Below are 18,023 nucleotides of genomic sequence, written 5' to 3'. Positions count from 1 at the left end.
AGAAATAGAGACCAAATCATAGCAAAGTGGACTTCCGGTTGGAATACAAGGCTGTGTGCCTCCAAGCATGGGTCCCCTGGGTTGTGGTGGGGGTGTCTGGCCTGACCATGTGGGGACAGTGGTGTCTGAGATGATGAACTGGCCTAGTCACCCTAGGTTCTGTCTTCCAGGGCCGGGAGAGGGGAGTGGGGGCAGGGAGGGGGTCTGGGATGACAGGGTGGGCCACAGTTGCAGCAGACTGCCTCGTGGCCATCAGAGTAACCTTTCCAAAGCTCAGATGGGCTCACACAACCCCTCTGCTTAAGACCCATTGCTTTGGGGCACCGGGCTGGCTCATTGGAAGAGTATGCAACCCTTGATCTTGGGGTCATGAGTTTGAGTCCCCGTACACTGGGTGTAGAGATTACTTAAATAAGTGAAACTTTAAAAAATTAAAAGAAAAAAGACCCATTGCCTTGGGAATAAAGCCCCTTGCTGCCATAGAACATAAGCTAATATTAAAAATCACATCAGTCAGGCAACTTCTCGGGACCAGCTCTTTCTCCAAGTCCGGACAGTGATCCCCGGTGGCTGGTCAGAAGGACTGACTCCAAGGTCACTCGAACAGAACAGTGAACTCCAACTTATACAAAAAACCTTCAAAAACCCCTTTGTTGGTTAGGTGTGCACGATCTAAATTGGAGGAAGTCACTGGAACCACAAACTCATTCCCAGTTAGGACTATGGGTCCAGGAACCATTCACAAAACGTCCCTAGCAGAGCATCTCGGCCCCAGACGGCAGAGAAGACCAAAACCTGGCCCAGCTCCAATAAGCAGTCTTGTCCTACCTATGGAAAAATCCAGCGATCACTGGAGAGGCTCCGGCGGCCCGAAAGCATGCCAGCCTTACATGTGAGGTGGACAACTTCCCACCCACTTCCCGTTGTTTGCTCAATGGCAGCGATGAGCGTACAGTGAATCAGCCGCCCTCTCGCACACGGTGCCCCTCTAAGACCCAGCTTAGAGCTGAAGACTTGGAGGACAGACGCCTCGTCTGCCATGGCAGCGTCCCAGGCCTTGCCTTATCCACAGAACTGACTAGTGCCACAGGTAACTTACCACGGGTCAGGCAGACCACAAAAGGAAGTTTCCTGAGTGTATATACATCTGTTTTGAAATTGTATAATAATTATATATATACAGAAATAAAGAAGAAAAAACTGAATACCAATGTACCTACAACCCTGTGAAATAGTACCAGCACCTTGTGTCTCTACCTGGTCTTGAAATGAGACTTAACCACTATCCTGACTTTGGGCTTTATCGTTCTTCCTTTTACTTTATGGTTTCGCCACTTACGTGTGAATTCCTAAAAAGATAGATCTTGTTCAGTGTTGTCTACTTTGGGAATTCACATCAACGGAATCATACAGCAAGCATTCTTTGATTTACTGAGCCCAATGTTATGTTTCTGAGATTCATTCCTGTACAAGTAACTATAATCCATTCATTTTCGCCACTGTCTAGTATCCCATTAGATGAACATTTTGCAATTCATCCGATCTATTTTTGATGGTTATCTGGGTTGTCCGCTACTCATCTGCTATATTCTTGTACATCTCCTGGTGCCCTGGGGCACCTGGGGCCAATACACATACTTTCTTGAACATTCCTTCTTACCTGGCTCCAAAAACATTCGTTTTTGTTTTAGGAATGCTTTCTCCATTGGAGACAAAGAGAGCTTGCTCACAGCAGAGAATCCAGGGGTGGGGCCAAAGCTGCTGGAAGCCCAAGGCAAATGAGTACAGACCGGGGACAAGTTAGGGCCTAGTCACACAGCGGCTGGAGACAGGGAGAGGGGCCCTGTGTCCTGGAGACTCACTCACCCTGCACGGTGCCCCAAGGATACTGCCGCGCCTTCATCATCTTGTTGCCTATCTTCAGCTCCTCTGTGCTGCCGATGACAGCGAACGGCAGGTGCGCCTGGAACAGAAGGCAAACCGAAGCTCAGAGCAGAGCTCTGGGAGAAAGGCGCCGGCTCCAGGGCCTCGGGCCCATCACACTGCGGTAGTGTCCCTCCCTGTCGCCATCATCAAGAGGCATTTCTGAAGCTCTGAGCTGTGTGGGGCTGAGAGGCCCAGTCCAAGCTTCTGCTGTTCAGAAATTCTCAATGACGTGGCCAAACACACAGGGAACAGACGAAGATGGAAAATAAGCCGAATAATGAGCAGATACCCAGATGAGCGCGCTGTTCAGAATGCACAGGTGCTGAGGGGGAAAGCCTTTGGAAGGTGGGTGAGTGGGATGAGGGGGGCTACGTGTGGGTAGAGAGGCTAAAGGATCGCTGCCCCCTCCCCCGAGTGTGAGAGCCCCGGGAGCCGGTACGTACTATAACCACACTGCTGACTGAGTTCTGAGCTCCTTGTTCTCATCCTTCCCTTGAAGCAAGAGCCCACGCAGAACTCTTGAGCCTAGAAGTCAAGTCCACAGGTATTTTCCCACATGCCCATAAGCTGTGCTGGGTTGTTTTATGTGCCATAAGGGAGACAAAAGAGGTAGAAGGCACACACTCCCTCACCCTCTAGGAGCTTACAGTCTTATTGGGAGCACCAGAATTACATACGCGGAATCGTGTAAGACAGAACATGACCAAGGGCTCAAATGTAGGGTCCGGGGCTTGCACATAGTAGGTACTTAATAAATACTCCTTGAATGGCAGCAGCAGGGCCATGAACACAGTAGAGAGGAAAGAAAGGCAAAGTACAAACAGGGGTATGAGCGTGGTGCTTGCAGGGTCATGGGGAGCTAGGCCTGGCTGATGAAGGTTTTGGGGGTCAGAGAAAAGGCAACTGCCTGCAGCTCGTAGTGGGGAGCTTGGGAAAGGCTTCCAGCACCCTGTGACCCCTGGCCAAGTGGACCCCGTGAATAAATACTGTTTACAAACCAGGTGATCCTGGGTGGGGTTCTACCCAAAAGGCCTTTCCCCAGACAAGGGCAAGTCCACCGGAGCAAGCTTTCTTCGCCCGCCAGGAGAAACAGGCCTCCGTCCCAGATACTTGGACTCATTTGCTGACTCATCCATGCTCGCGGATTTACTGAGCCCCTACCGTGTGCTAGGCTTGTGTTCCCTCTCTCGCTGTGTCTCTGTCAAATAAATAAATAAAATCTTTAAAAAAACAATAATAATATTGACTATAAACAGAGGTCCAAGAGCCGGAGGGACAGAGGAGGGAGCAGCTCACTCCACAAAGTCAAAGCAGGCTTCACAGAGGGGGCAGCAGCAACCGCGCCAACAGTCGGGCAGCTACGGAACAGGCAGGAGCTGCAGCGGCAGCCTACGCGCCTCGCGGGCTCTTTCCAACAGCACAGTGAGTTAGGGATTCTTATCCCCATTATATAGACACGGACACCGAGGTCCAGTTGCCAGCGGGCACACAGCAGTGAGGGCCAGAGCTAGGGATGGAACCCGGGTCTCTCTGGCTTCGAAGCCCGCCACCGGGCTGCCACGCTCACGCAGCGGGTCCGAGCAGCCGGTGGGGTGAGCGCTCTAAACCCCCGGGGCGATCCGCTTGCACAAGGCCAGATGATAAGAAGCAGTTGGATTCTGGCAAACCTACAGCAAATGTCTTTTGTTTGCTTAATCTGCGCGCTGATGTCACAGCCAATCCTTCTTCCCCATTCTCTTTAGCACCTGCCCCCCAAGAATGTTCTTCAGAGTGGAAAGCCACAGGACTTAATCGGGAGCTCAGCTCCAGGACACCCGCAAGTCCCCCGAGGCGCTTGGTCATCCCCCTGAGGTGGCTCTCGCATCACCCTCTGTTGGCCGCTCTCAGAGCATCACCTCAGCAACCCCCTCCACCCCTTCCCACTCCACTCACTGTGCCTGAAGCGAGGACACAGGAAAGAGGAGGTTATGCGCATATGGAGGATGCGCCGGGCTGGCCGCCGGAAATGTTGCATCGGTCCTAGGAGGGGACTGAACGTGAGGGTCTTTGGGCATGCGACACATGGGGCACGAGGGCCAGAGCCTCCCTGACCCCTGCCAGCCGGCTTTGTCGGAGGGACATCCCTCGGGCACAGTTCATTCCCACTCAGGACCCCAAGACACGTGGGGAACCTCAAATCCAGCCCCAAGCGCTTTCTGGGAAAATGCTGCCCCTCCTGCCGAGACCCAAGACTTCAGCCACGGGACACCAAAGAGCCAGAGGGCAGCGACGGCAGAGGGCTAGACCGAGGGACGAGGTGAGAAAGAGAACCTTCTGGTGCATCCCCGGCTCTCAGCTGAAAGTGATGGAGGAGGGCGTGTGACGTGACCGGGGACTTCTCTGGGATCGAGAGGAAAGGAGAAAAAAAAACCCAAGAAGAGAATAAAGGCATTAAAAAAAACAAACCGGTTTTGTCTTTCCTTGGGCCCGTTAGATTTATCCCCACAAGCCACTGCTAGTTAGGATGACAGGGTCACTCGCCTGCCCTCTTCCTCACCGCGCTGTCATTCTGTCCCTGCCCGCGGTAAGGCACGGCGCCCGCCAGGGCTCCCGAGACCTCCTGAAAGTCCGGCGAGCGGAATTTTTCTGGGTGCTGCCGAGCAGCTCTGGTTGGCTTCTCACGACAGCCCTACGGGGCGGTTCTCATTCACCCCATTCGCGATCTGGGGGAAACGACTAGCCCAGGTCCCTAACTCCTGGGCCCAAATCTTGCCAGGGAAGAGTAAGGCCACCGTGCTTTAGCTGCCGGGCCCTCCCAGCCACCCGCAGCCGCCGGCGCTCTGCCTCGTGGCTAAATGGCAAAAAGCCGTCTCCAGGTGTCATCCAAAAACGACAGCTCATGACACTGAATCAGGAGTGACAGTCATTTTGGGCAGGATATTGTGGGGCCGGACTTCGGACCTCGTTCCACTGCTCTGGAGAGACGGGCGGCTTTGACGACCAGGAGAGTCGAGCAGAGCAGGGAGATGGTACACCCTCCAAGCAACCACACTCCTGGGGGTGACACTTTGCAGGTGTGGGCCCAGGGAGGAGACTCTGATGGCGGCAGGACAGCGCTGCCCTGAAACACGGGCGGATGTGCCCCCCGATGTCAGATGTCCAGTCTCCGAAAACTCCAAGAGACACTCTCAAGCCTCCTCTTGGGAGTCTGTTCTCAGATTCACTACCTTTCCTCTCGTATCGACCTTAAATTCCTCTCAGTATAGGGGCACCTGGGTGGCTCAGTCGGTTAAGCGGCTGCCTTCGGCTCAGGTCATGATCTCAGGGTCCCGGGATCGAGCCCCACGTCCAGCTCCCTGCTCAGTGGGGAGTCTGCTTCTCCCTCTCCCTCTGCCCTGCTACTCTGCCCGCTTGTGCTCTAAAATCTCCTTTTCAAATAAATAAAATCTTGGGGCGCCTGGGTGGCTCAGTCGTTAAGCGTCTGCCTTCGGCTCAGGTCACGGTCCCAGGGTCCTGGGATCGAGCCCCACATCGGGCTCCCTGCTCAGCGGGAAGCCTGCTTCTCCCTCTCCCGCTCCCCCTGCTTGTGTTCCCTCTCGCTGTGTCTCTCTCTGTCAAATAATTAAATAAAAATCTTAAAAACAAAAAAAGATAAAATAAAATAAATAAATAAAATCTTTTAAAAATTCCCTCAGTATATTTTAAAGTATTGGATGATCCAGTTGGCGCAAATTAGTCTATTCCAGTTCCAGCACATCCATTATAGTTGGGAGGCTGGATGACCGTTCTCCTCAGCCTGGTGAAATACAGACGGTCAGCACCGTTGATTCCTTGTCTGATAATAACCTGATCGGGAGTGGCTTCCTCCCAACATAGCAATCTTCAGAATTAAAGTCTACAACCTTGAGAGTTACCAGAGCACGGGTTGAAGAAGCATGCAACAAGACCGCTCACTCCCTTCTCTTGCCGACCCCCAATCTGATATCGTTTTTCAGACCCACCCATAGGGCAAGGGGGAGGCTGTGACCTCATTAGTCTTATTTCCCCGCCATGAAAATCCCTAGTAGGGGGCGGTGGGATGGCTAGACGCTCTTCTCGAGACGGCTGAGAACTCTTTCCCCTTTTTATTCTTAGCAAAGCAAACCACAAGCCCAAAAGCTACCTGGTGACGTAGGGAACCCAAGTTTGAAGGTATCTACGGGGCCCAATGCTCTGAGGTGACTAAGCGCTTCCAGACATCATGCCAGGGACACCACATGACACTTCTCTCTAGGTTCCCTTTTTCTTTTTTTTTTTTAAAGGACTTTATTTATTTGAGAGAGAGTGAGTGAGAGAGAGAAAGAGAGAAAGCACGAAAGGGGGTAGAGTCAGAGGGAGAAGCAGACTCCCCACTGAGCGGGGAGCCCGATGTGGGACTCAATCCTGGGACTCCGGGATCATGACCCGAGCTGAAGGCAGACGCCTAACCAACTGAGCCACCCAGGCGCCCCAAGGTTCCCATTTGTCTGCAGGCTAGGCACCCTTTCAGGTTTTCTCATCATGGCAGAGTCTGGTTTCCATCAAAATGCCCTGACTGCTTGAGAGGATAAGGGCTCATCTTTCCGTTCCCCCTTTTTTCACGCTCACGATGGGTCAGAGAGGATAGGACTCCACCCACCCCAAGCCACGTAGCCTTACTCTTAGGCCAGACTGGTCAAAGATGACGAGGGACTTCTAATAACGGACACATCTCGGGTGTACCGATGGGGGGCAAGGCAGACGGAGACAATGACTCGCAGCCGCGCCATGCTAATTTGTTGGCCAGATTCTAGGAGGTAGGAGCTGATACCATAATGATAACTCAGGGGCGGCAGCAGCTGGAAAGTTTTCTAAAAATGGCTTTTATTACCAGGCTTTCCTGAGTTTGGTTATACCCGGGCATTATGTCATTAGGAAAAACTGATGCCTCTCAACAGAGAGAAAAAAAAAATCTGTTCTCAAAGCAGAGGCTTTCCAAAAGCTATTAGCTGTCTCCTTGAAATCACAACATTGAAGATTTCACAGCAACAGCATCAACACGTTGTAAAGAAGCACGAGGAGATGTTTGACTCCCCGCCTTGCTCATTACTCATTCTTCTAGTTGTGGGGGGGAGTGGGAGAGGAGAGGAAAGATGGCAAGTTGGGGTGGTTTTTTTTTTCATTCATTCACACTCAATAAAGCAAAGCATCACCCTGAAACTGAAAAATAACATTTCTCTAGTCACCAGAAAAATCAGAGGCTATAGGTCATTTTTCCCCCCGGGGGTAGAGGGCTCGATGATCTGAGTACATATTATCCTGGAGTCCCAGAAGCCAGCCAACTTTTTCTGCTGTGCTTGTCATGGCATTGTTTTGGTCAGAGAAGAAGACTGTTTGCCTTTCTGGCAGGCCCAGGGGGACTGGCTTAGACCGAAGCCGCATCCAAGAGGAGGGTGGAAGGAGAGGTCCGAATCCCCGGCTCCAGACTCTTCCTGAGGTCAGCCTTTCCCTCCCTCAGTCTCTGGCTATTAATCTCTGCGTCTCTGAGGCTTTGAGGCAACCAACACTAAGGGAAAGGAGCTGTTTGGATTCTGGATTCTTTCTCACAAACACCCGAAATTCAGATGATGGAGAGATGACCGCACTAAAATGGATGGTGATGTTCGACGACTAGTTTGTAAAATAATAATAATAAAAATAGGGGCGCCTGGGTGGCTCAGTCGGTTAAGCGTCTGCCTTCAGCTCAGGTCGTGGTCCCAGGGTCCTGGGATCGAGCCCCGCATCGGGCTCCCTGCTCGGTGGGGAGCCTGCTTCTCCTTCTCCCTCTGCCTGCCGTTCCTTCCTACTCGTGCTCTCTCGCTCGCTCGCTCGCAAAAAATAAATAAATAAAATCTTAAAAAAAAAGAAACAGCAAATCGTCATTAAGTTGAACCCCTGTGCCCCCACTCACGTTCATGGTTCCATTGATCTCTGCCACTGACTCGTCATCTGTAGGGAATTGGTAGATCTGGACCCCATTGCTGACAAGTTCGCTGGTGATTTTGATTTTGAACTTTGTTAGCTCACTCTTCGAAATGGCATCTGATTTGGCGATGATGGGGATGATGTTCACCTGGGGAAGGGAGGAGAAAAGCGGGATCATTGTTGGTTATCTGCAACCGACAGCAGCATGGCAGAGGACTTCCACCAGCTCAACCCAACGGCCCGGGACTGGCCACCTCTGTGGCCAAATCACAATATAATAAATGACAGTGGGTGCCGCTTACTAAGCTCTGGGTACTGGACTAAGTGCTTTACATGGATTAACACAATTAATCCTGACAACACCTCTCTCAGTTTACCAATGAGAAATTAGTGCACAGAGAGGCTAAGTAATTTGTCCAAGGCCACAGAGCAGGTAAGTAGCAGAACTGGGATCCAGATCTAAGTTTAGCCTTCTTCCTAAATCCAGAGTCTTAACCAGCTCAGCTCCAAACTGATGAGCTGTGTGATATCTTCATATTGAGATCACTGCTTGGGTGATTCCAAGCAGAAAAAGGACAGTTGGGAATCTGTGGTTGACAAGGCGGGGAGGCGGCCACTCCTTGTTAACAGTAAATTGTCCCAACCTATCCGGGGCAGGCTCGCCCCGGTGTGTTAGGGACCCAGCCCCACGGGCCACGGCAGGGAGGAGAGGCAGGGCAGAGCTCAGTGAAGGCGCTCACCTGGCCCCCTTTCTGGCAGCAAACTTATGAACCAACCCGGCTGGATGAAGAAGACCCTCGCGGTTACCAGCGTGATCCGAGACTTCATGCAAAAAGGAGTGACGCTACCTGAGTTTCGCGATTACTTTCTGCACAAAGCAAGCAGGTACATATGCCCAATTTCCGACAGCAGGACAAAGGCCTAACGCTACCCCGAAGTTCAATCCCCCTGAGCCCTGCTCCTTGAAAGGACTTCAAGGAGAGACAGGGCTTCTGCGGCGGGCAGGTGCAGAATTGCAACACGCACATGCCTGTGAGGCAGGGCACACGTAAGCTCAGGCTCACACGGGGGGCAGAGGCGTTGCCGTCAGCAGGCTCCTGTGGGGCAGCATCCTTAGTGCTTGGGCCCCGGAAGGAGCTCTGCGCTTGGAGGCCGAAGTCGGCCTGCTCTACGCCTTGCCTGGGGAGTACCTGTAAAGGTGGCCTCCGGTTTCACGCGCCGGGGCAAAGGAACACTGGACCCTGCAGGTACCTTCCTTGAAGCCTTCGCGGGAGGGGGGAGGGTCAAAGCCTTTGCCAAGGTGGAAGAGTAGACAGAGCTAATTCTCCTTGTCACTTTTCCCTGTGTCCCCATGGACACACGACAAGCATATGCCAAAGGCTGCTTAACTTAACCCAACCCACCCAGCGGGCCACCGCCGCATGGCTCTCTGCTGCCCCATACAGGACATGCAGGGCAGAGCGACATTTCCAGAGCAGCCGGGTACTCACGGGGGGTGAGCTCATTGCTGCAAAAAAAAAAAAATGAAAAAAATTGCTCCTATTTTGATTTGAGCTGAGTGTCGGGTTTTTTTGTCACGGAGAGCCTACTAAATAATGCATATAAATTAGAATTTCATAAAATAAAATACCTTGGAGTCAGAGAGAGCCAGGTCCAAATCCCAGACCCCTTACAAGTTGTCTGACCTGGAGCAAGCTCTTTGACTCTCTGTACCTCAGTTTTCTCATGAGGGAGTGCGAATAATAGCATCCACCACACTAGATTCTTGGAAGGATGAAATAAAATAATGCCTATAAAGTACTCATCCCAGTGCTAGGCACATAGGAAATGTTAGGGGGAAATGTATTAGGCTTTTTAAGGAATCCCGCATCAGTTTTTTTGTACAGAAAATACTCCTTTCACAGGAAGAATCCTTGTCTGATTTCTATCTGGTGTGGGACTTACATTTTTCAGTTCCTTTTAGAGCAGGACACGACTGATTCCCACAGCCATCTTTCTCAGGAATGGAGGCCACAGAACATGGTGCCAGGGATCTGAGTTCGAATCTAGACTCTGCCAGGAACTAGCTACATGACAACACGCAAGTCCCTTACCCTCTTAGGGCCTCGGTGTCCACTTCCATAAGTGGGGGATAATGACGCTGTTTGCCTTATCGGGTTGTGGGAATTCAAGGAGATACTCCAGAGGGTGCTTGCATGATAGTGGCATATAATGAGGATTTAACAAATGTTAGCTGCTGTTACTGAAATTATTATTGATAATAAAAATAATAACTTTCCAAGTCAGGTTTGCATGTTCGATTCTCGAACAGGCCAGTTAATCCTGGGGCAAAGAAAAAACGCCTTCCCATTGCCAACAGCTGAGCCCCTAGGCCCGGACCGCCATCTTGCTTGCAGCCACCCTTAACCCCCGGAGGGATCAGGGCAGAAAGACGGCTCAGGGTAGACCCACGCCCAGCGCTGGGAAAACAGATCACAAAGCATACAACGCAGGTGCTGGATCAATAACACCATCTCTCTGGAGGGACAGGGAATGAAGAGGCCACAGAGCGTCTCCTGGAATTTGGCACCTGCCTGGCCTGAGAGACCAGTAAGGGTGATTCCGGTGTGCCCTGCCTCCCGCCCGCCCTCCTGCCTGCCTCTGTACCTTACTGTCCAGCTTCTTCATCGTCACGAGGTCCAGAGACTTCAGGGAATGGCCCGTGGGGGCGATGAAGTACAAGCAGGCGTGGATTCGGGAGTCGTGGTAGGTGTGCAGGACCCTGCGGATCTTCAGCTCTTCCTGCAGGTAGGCCTCGAACTGGGCGTCAATGAACTCCACGATGGGCTTGTAGCTGGGGAGGGGTTGGGGGAGAGCAGGGACATGGCCCGACTGCTTCCAAACCCGGGCTTTCGGTACAGTCCCTTCTCGAAGTTTGAAATGCCCGGGTCATCTGACTCTTCCCGTCCAGCTGCATTCCCTCCATCTCCCTTCGACGGGCCGGCCACCAACTTGGTCGGCGCGGGAGCCGAACTTCTGCCTCTGGGCGTACCTTTGCTCTGGAGTGCCCGCATCTCTCTTCTCATCCCCCTCCTGCCCTCCCACACCTCAGGGCCATGGACTGTCCACCTCGTCTTCCACACAGCCTTCCCCTGTTCTGCCAGAAATCCCTTCTGTGACCCCGGAGCATAAACAAAAGTAATTATGCTATGGGATCGCTTACTCTCCCTTCACAAGGATTACCGTTCCGTCAAACAGACCGCGTCCCTCTGAGGGGCGGGGGCCACGAAGGGCTCTTCTCTCTCCCGCATGGGGCCCCGATGCAGTGTGGAGACCACTGGCAGGGTCTGTGGGTGGGCTGATTGTGCTCCGGGCGGGCTCCGCGTCTGTGCTCCCTGCGTCTTCCCCCCTGCCCCCCCCCGTGCCTAGTGTGGGAGCTGGGTACCCGGTGGTGGTGGCCGGGACCTGGCCTTGACCCACTGCGGGGGAATCTCGTCACGATGCTCTGGGTTCTGCTCAGTCTTGCTGGGTCTCCGGCACTGCCCACATGGCTCTCCTAAGGTCCATATTTTTCTGGTTCTCATTTCCTCCAAGAGTGTGACTTTAAAATCTAAGCATGTGGACAACATTTGGTAAAGATTGCCCCCCCCCACACACACACACGTACACACACACACATCCAGCTCACTGAGTCTCCACACAAAGTCCCCTTCACGACCCCAAGTCTTGCCAGGGCGTCTTAAACCAGAGCCAGTCCTCTGCTCCTCGCCGTCCCGGGAAGCTTCTCTCTTCTCTCCTGGGCCTTTCCTGCCACCCCTGCAGCCTCTTTCTGCTCTAACTAGGTCGGCGTGGCTTCAACCCTGCCTCTGCTCTCATCCCCCCATCTGTCTGCCGCCTCGCCATCCAAGGCTTCCTCCCTTCAAGCCAGAAGAGGTTTGTAACCCAAGCAGTGAGCTTGCAGCTACGGCATCGTCAGATAGAAACAAGACCGAAGGGAGCGGGGACCGGGCCAGGGCTTCTCACCTGCGGCAGCCCTCAACCTGAGCCTTTCCGAAAGATCCCCCGGTAGAGAAGGGAAAATAGCTTTAAAAAAAAAAAAAAAGAATCGACAAATCCTAGATTCTGAGCGCTACATACAGACGAGAGATCCAGGTGCAGGTTATCTCTAGAGCCCCAGAGAAAATTCTAAAAATAAAATCCTTTTTTTTTTCTTCCTTTGATCCCTCTGAGCCAAAGATCATTCTGAAGGGTAACAGCATCCAAGAATCTCTTGGTTGCAGAGATCCTTAGAAGGTTCCTGAAGAATTAGGAGCAAGGGTGGGGGATGCGTCCCTTTGACCCCTCTAATTAATTTTTGGATGATTGGCTCATTTGAATTATCGAATCATGGCACTGCTTCTTTTTTTTTTCTTTCTCCATTACATAACTTTTTTTTGTTACTTCATTTTTTTGTTCTGTAAAAGGAACCAAAGGAGAAAAGAGTGCTTTTTGAGTTTTTTCTCACCCTCCCTCCCCCTCATCTCTGGTGATACCCTGGGCCTATCTTTCTGCAGCTGCCTCAGGCCCTTAGGGGGTCCCTGGATCAGACCAGCCAGACCAGCCAATCAACCGACAGCATTTGGTCTAGACTAATCATAATGGGTGATTCATCTTTGTCTTACTCATCTGTGTATCCTCAGTGTCCAGCGTGGTTATCTGGAATCTAGTAAGGATTCCACCCCACTCTGTTGTGCTCACTGGCCCCCAGTCCATGATAAACCGAATCCCTTATTCACACAGGCAGTCTCTGCACAAATGTTTCTTTCTCCCAGGTCATACCTGACTCCCCTTCAAAGATGGAGCTTCCCTCAGATACCTTCTCAGCTGGAAATTTCTACATCTCTCACACCCAAGTTCCATGGAGGGGTGGAGAAGGCAGCTTTCTTCTCGCTCATTATTCCCTGGCCTCCTACAATCTCTTCCATCTGCTACAAAAACCCAGCTCTAAGGCGCACCTGGGGGGCTCAGGCGGTTGAGCGTCTGACCCTTGGTTTTGGCTCAGGTCGTGACCTCGGGGTCGTGAGCTCAAGACCCGCGACAGGCTCCGCACTCAGCAGGGAGTCTGCTTGAGATTCTCTCCCTCTGCTCCCCCTGCTCATGTGCACGCACGCACCCGCGCGATCTTCCCTCCCCTCTCTCTCTAAAATAAATAGTCTTTTAAAAAAACCCAGTCCCAACATAATCCACCCCTCCTCATCACTACTGTTTGTCTTTCACATTTTAGGGCAGGTGCTCTTTTTTTTTTTTAAAGATTTATTTATTTATTTGTCAGAGAGAGAGAGAGCGAGAGAGCGAGAGCGCAAGCAGGAGGAGCGGCAGGCAGAGGGAGAAGCAAGGTCCCTGCTGAGCAGGGAGCCAAACGTAGGACTCCTGGGATCATGACCTGAGCTGAAGGCAGACGCTTAACTGACTGAGCCACCCAGGCGCCCCTGGGGCAGGTGCTCTTAACCTGGGGTCCACAGACTTCCAAGGATTCACAGGATCCATGAACTTGGATAGGAAAACACCACCTCGTTTTCACTGAGCTCTCACTGAAGCTTAGCAGTTTCTTCAGGTACAAATGTAGGTAACAATCTACAGTAATTTTAGCAGTACCTGTGATTTCACAGTCAATAGAAATCACTGATATTTCTGCTTCCTATTACAGTTGTTGCAAATATCTCAAAATAGCATTTATACTTACATACCTTCTAAATTATGATAGTTATTAGAGCTGCATATAGATATTACTTCAGGAACTAATAAAGAAGGACATAGATCACTAAATCACAATTTGAAAATATTTTGAGAACTGTATTTTTAGTATAATGGGCATATTTTAGGCATTTAAAGCCATTATTTGAAGTATGAGTCCATAGGCCTCACTGGATTGCTAAGGAGGCCAAAGGCACAAAACAGTTCCTGGTATGGGGTGCCTGGGTGGCTCAGTCAGTTAAGCGTCTGCCTTCGGCTCAGGTCATGATCTCAGGGTCCTGGGATCGAGCCCCCCCTTCGGGCTCCCTGCTCAGCGGGGCGTCTGCTTCTCCCTCTCCCTTTGCCCCTCCCCCTGCTCATGCTCTCTCTCAAATAAATAAAAATCTTTTTTTAGAAAATTATTTAAAAAACAATTCCTGGTCTGGACACTACTTCTTACTCCTTTCAATAATGGGGATAAAAAGTGACTGTGAGGGGCGCCTGGGTGGCTCAGTCGTTAAGCGTCTGCCTTCAGCTCGGGTCATGATCCCAGGGTCCTGGGATCGAGCCCCGCATCGGGCTCCCTGCTCGGCGGGAAGCCTGCTTCTCCCTCTCCCTCTCCCCCCTGCTTGTGTTCCCTCTCTCGCTGTGTCTCTCTCTGTCAAATAAATAAATAAAATCTTAAAAAAAAAAAAAAAAAAAAGTGACTGTGAAGGCTTCCCGACAATGTGACCTTTAAGCTGCATAAGACAGCCATGGGAGAATCTAGGAGAAGAGCATTCCAGTGGAATAACAAAGGTAATGGTCCAGAGGCAGAAGCGAGCTTGAGGAGATCTGCAATAGGAAGAAGGCAAGGGAGCTGGGAGCTAGTGCAGGAAGGGAGAATTATTCACAATTGCCAAAAGGTGAAAACAACCTGGGGCGCCTGGGTGGCTCAGTCGGTTAAGCATCTGCCTTCGGCTCAGGTCATGATCCCAGGGTCCTGGGATCGAGCCCCGCATCGGGCTCCCTGCTCCGTGGGAAGCCTGCTTCTCCCTCTCCCGCTCCCCCTGCTTGTGTTCCTTCTCTAGCTGTGTCTCTCTCTGTCAAATAAATAAATAAAATCTTTAAAAAAAAAAAAAAACAGTGAAAACAACCTAGTGGCCATCAACTGATGACTGGCTAAACAAAATGTGGGCAATCCAGACAATGGAATATTACTCAGGCTCTAAAAGGAAGACAATTCTGGTGCATGCTGCCCTGGGGATGAACCTTGAAAACACCGTTCAAGTGAAAGAAACCAGACACAAAAGGATAAATACTGTATGATTCCACTTACAGGAGGTGCCTAGAATAGTCAGAGTCATAAAGAAAGAAAATAGAAGAGTGGTTACCGGGGAAAGAGGGGAGAAGGGGGTGGGGAGTTAGTGTTCAGTGTTTCCTTTTGGGGAAATGAGAATGTTTGGAACGAGGCAGAGGTGATGGTTGCACCACATTGTGAATGTATTAAATGCCACTGAATTGTTCACTTTAAAATAGTTCATTTTATGTTGCGTGAATTTCACCTTATTAAAAATAAGAACAGGGGTGCCTGGGTGGCTCAGTCGGTTAAGCATCTGACTCTTGATCTCAGCTCAGGTCTTGATCTCAGGGTCGTGAGTTCAAGCCCCACATTGGGCTCCATGCTGGGCGTGGAGTCTACTTAAAAAAGGGGGTGGACCAAGAACAGTAAGAGATGAAGCAAGCGAGGTAGCAGGGGACAGATCACATCGGGTCTGTGGGCAGGATAGAGTAAGGGGTTTTTACTGTGAATGAGGTCTTCTGTTCCATTATGTTTTCTTGTTAGTTATTGTCGGTTGATAAGAAGTCCATGGTTTTCTTCATGTCTCTTTTGAAACTGGCTACCTAGGGATGCCTGGGTGGCTCAGTCGGTTAAGCGTCTGCCTTCAGCTCAGGTCATGATCCCAGGGTCCTGGGATGGAGTCCTGCATCGGGCTCCCTGCTCGGCAGGGAGTCTGCTTCTCCCTCTCTCTCTGTGCAAGGTCTCTCTCTCTCAAATAAATAAATAAACAAATCTTAAAAAAAAAAAAAGAAACTGGTTACCTAACTGAACTGGTATTCATTAGAAGTGTTTTCCAGATGATTGATTACCTTGGGTTTCTTAAACAGTCATATTACAGAAAACTAATGATTTTACCTCTCAGCGAGCACTTTTCAATTGCCATCTCTCTGGACACTGACGACCAGTCCCTTCTTGAAACACTGCCCTCTGGCTTCACTGCCTTGAGAACTCTTCTTTCTCACTCGCCTTAAATCTTGGCCTGTCTCAAAGGTTCCATCCCGGACCATCTTTTGCCCTCATTCTACTAACAACGCACACGCATTATCCCTGGGTGGTCTCGCTCATTCCCACCGCTGCAGTGGTCACCGCCCCCCAATGACGCCTGCTAGATGCCCGCAGGTCATGCCAGTCTCCTCCCTCTCCCACGTGCTGTCCTCTGTGTAGCCCCACCTTCAGAGCCCCGCCCCCCCCCCCCCCCCCCCGCTGGAAACTCACAAGGCCCGGTCACAGACACTGTGCTTGAGCACAACCATCTCGGCCAGCAAAACCAAGGGGGCACAAGGTCAGCTCTACAGGAACAAAGCCAAACGTGCGGGCTTGTTGGAAATGCAGAGACCCCAGTCCCTAGCCCAGACCTACGGGATTGGAGTCTGCGTCTTCTCAAGAGCCTCAGCGGCTTGTATGCAACATGAAAGTTTAAGCAGGCTGGCCTCTATCATCTTCCTGTCCACAGAACTTGCCTACCTCTTTGCCCTAATGGAAACCTAATCCCTTCCTGCTCCCCCCCACCCCTGAAGGATACCACAGCCCTGAGGACCTCATTCCCTGGCAGCCCGCTCTGGAGTGGGCTGCTCATTCTCCCACAACCTGTGTGCCTTGGGGTCAGTGGGGTGGGCATTCGTGTAGCCCCTGCCCAGTGCCACTTCTAGACCATTCCATCGTCTTCTGGTGGCGCCTGACCCACGCGGTCTCTCTCCCCGTTCTGGGTGACAGCAGTCAGCAGTGTGCTCGTAGACAACCCATCAACCTGCAGCCTCTTTATTCCCTGATTGTCTAAACTCCACAATCTTCGGGCTCCCTCTACTTCAGCCCCCAACACACCTTACCATTGGCCCGATCAGCTTCCCCCAAGACATCCTCTCTCTAACTCCCCGCGCTCTGGCCACAACCTCTCATCTTTCCAACCCTCTTACACCTTGGATCCTCCCAAACCTGATCTTTCACCTCACGGAATCCTCGGGTACCTTGACCTCTCTACTGTCTCATAGGCGATCAGCCCCTCCCTGGCCTCATCTCCTTCTCGGCCCCAGCTGAACCCCATAACTGATTACCCGAACCACTCTTTTATCAACACCTTCATCTCCCCTACGCCCCTGCCTTCCACCCTCTGGCCCAGCAAAGTGCTGCGCGGAATACATTTCAGGATCTGCCCTCGGCCGCCACACCGCTGCTGTTGAAGTTAGCCAGAGGCCATCACAAAAGCCTTGGCACTCAAAGCCATGGCCTCCAACCTCAGATAGAGCAACAGGACAATCCCTTTACTTGACCTTGATTGGCTGCCTTCCCATTGCCTTTGTTGACCATTCCAAACTGGCACTCATTTCCTCAAGCTCCAAAACTTCACTCTCGAGAGATGGTCTTACCTCCAACATTACCAAAAAACTGGGGCCACCAGCCTCACACCAGCTCAACTTCCTGCCTCAGTCTCTCCCTTCTAGAACTGAATCAGCCCTTCCCCACCGCCCTCTAGTCTCATCGTGTGCAAGGCCCATCACCCTCCGTGCACTCGCTCTCATCCCTTTCAGGCTCTTTGAGAATCTTGCTTCATCTATCAGCTCCTCACCCCCTACTGACTCCTCCTCAACCTATAAACATGCTGAAGTCTTCCCTCATCTCAAAAGAAAGATCTTTCTTCAACTCAATCCCCCTTGACCACACATTCTCCCCAACTACTGCCTTATGTCTTTTCTTCCCTTAGGAATAGAATTTGTCTTCTGCACCTACCACAGGGCCTGGCATATAAGAGAAGTTCAATAAATATTTAATGGATAAATGGAGATCTTTTGGAAAGAATAATCTACTCATTCATTCATTCCTTCTCATTCACTCCTCAACACATCATAGACTGTTTTCTACCCTCATCGACATCCTCGTTAACACATTCAATGGATGCATTTGGTCTTGAAAGATAAAACCTTAGAGGTATTTTTTTAAATGTATTTTTTTAAGATTTTATTTATTCATTTGAGACAAAGAGATACAGAGAGAGAGAGAGAGAGAGCATGAGCAGGGGGAGAGGCAGAGGCAGAGGGAGAAGCAGGCTCCCCGCTGAGCCAGGAGCCCGATGCGGGGCTCGATCCCAGGACCCTGGGATCATGACCTGGGCCGAAGGCAGACGCTTAACCATCTGAGCCACCCTGGCGCC

The 18,023-nt window shown here is 51.3% G+C and overlaps 1 protein-coding gene across 10 annotated transcripts in view; it reads right to left on the bottom strand.

The window, feature by feature from the left end:
* SEPTIN6 (septin 6) overlaps positions 1-18,023 on the bottom strand; it is a 64,910-nt gene that overhangs the window by 16,206 nt on the left and 30,681 nt on the right. For 9 of the 10 annotated variants that reach the window (XR_013444831.1, XM_078065315.1, XM_078065313.1 and 6 more), the window contains 3 exons: positions 10,513-10,699; positions 7,853-8,014; positions 1,867-1,963 (listed from right to left, as the gene is read on the bottom strand). Coding sequence is in view for 9 of the 10 variants with exons in the window: in XM_078065315.1 (XP_077921441.1) it covers positions 1,867-1,963; positions 7,853-8,014; positions 10,513-10,699 (446 nt within the window). In the remaining variant the exon portion in view is untranslated. Of the gene's footprint in view, positions 1-1,866; positions 1,964-7,852; positions 8,015-10,512; positions 10,700-11,533; positions 11,686-18,023 lie in introns of those variants that run through there. The other variant, XM_078065321.1, reaches the window with a different exon arrangement.

The sequence above is a fragment of the Halichoerus grypus genome, chromosome X, assembly GCF_964656455.1.
Source record: "Halichoerus grypus chromosome X, mHalGry1.hap1.1, whole genome shotgun sequence".
Taxonomy (NCBI): domain Eukaryota; kingdom Metazoa; phylum Chordata; class Mammalia; order Carnivora; family Phocidae; genus Halichoerus; species Halichoerus grypus.
The sequence above is the reverse complement of the archived record's forward strand: the minus strand, read 5'-3'. Positions and strand labels throughout refer to the sequence as shown.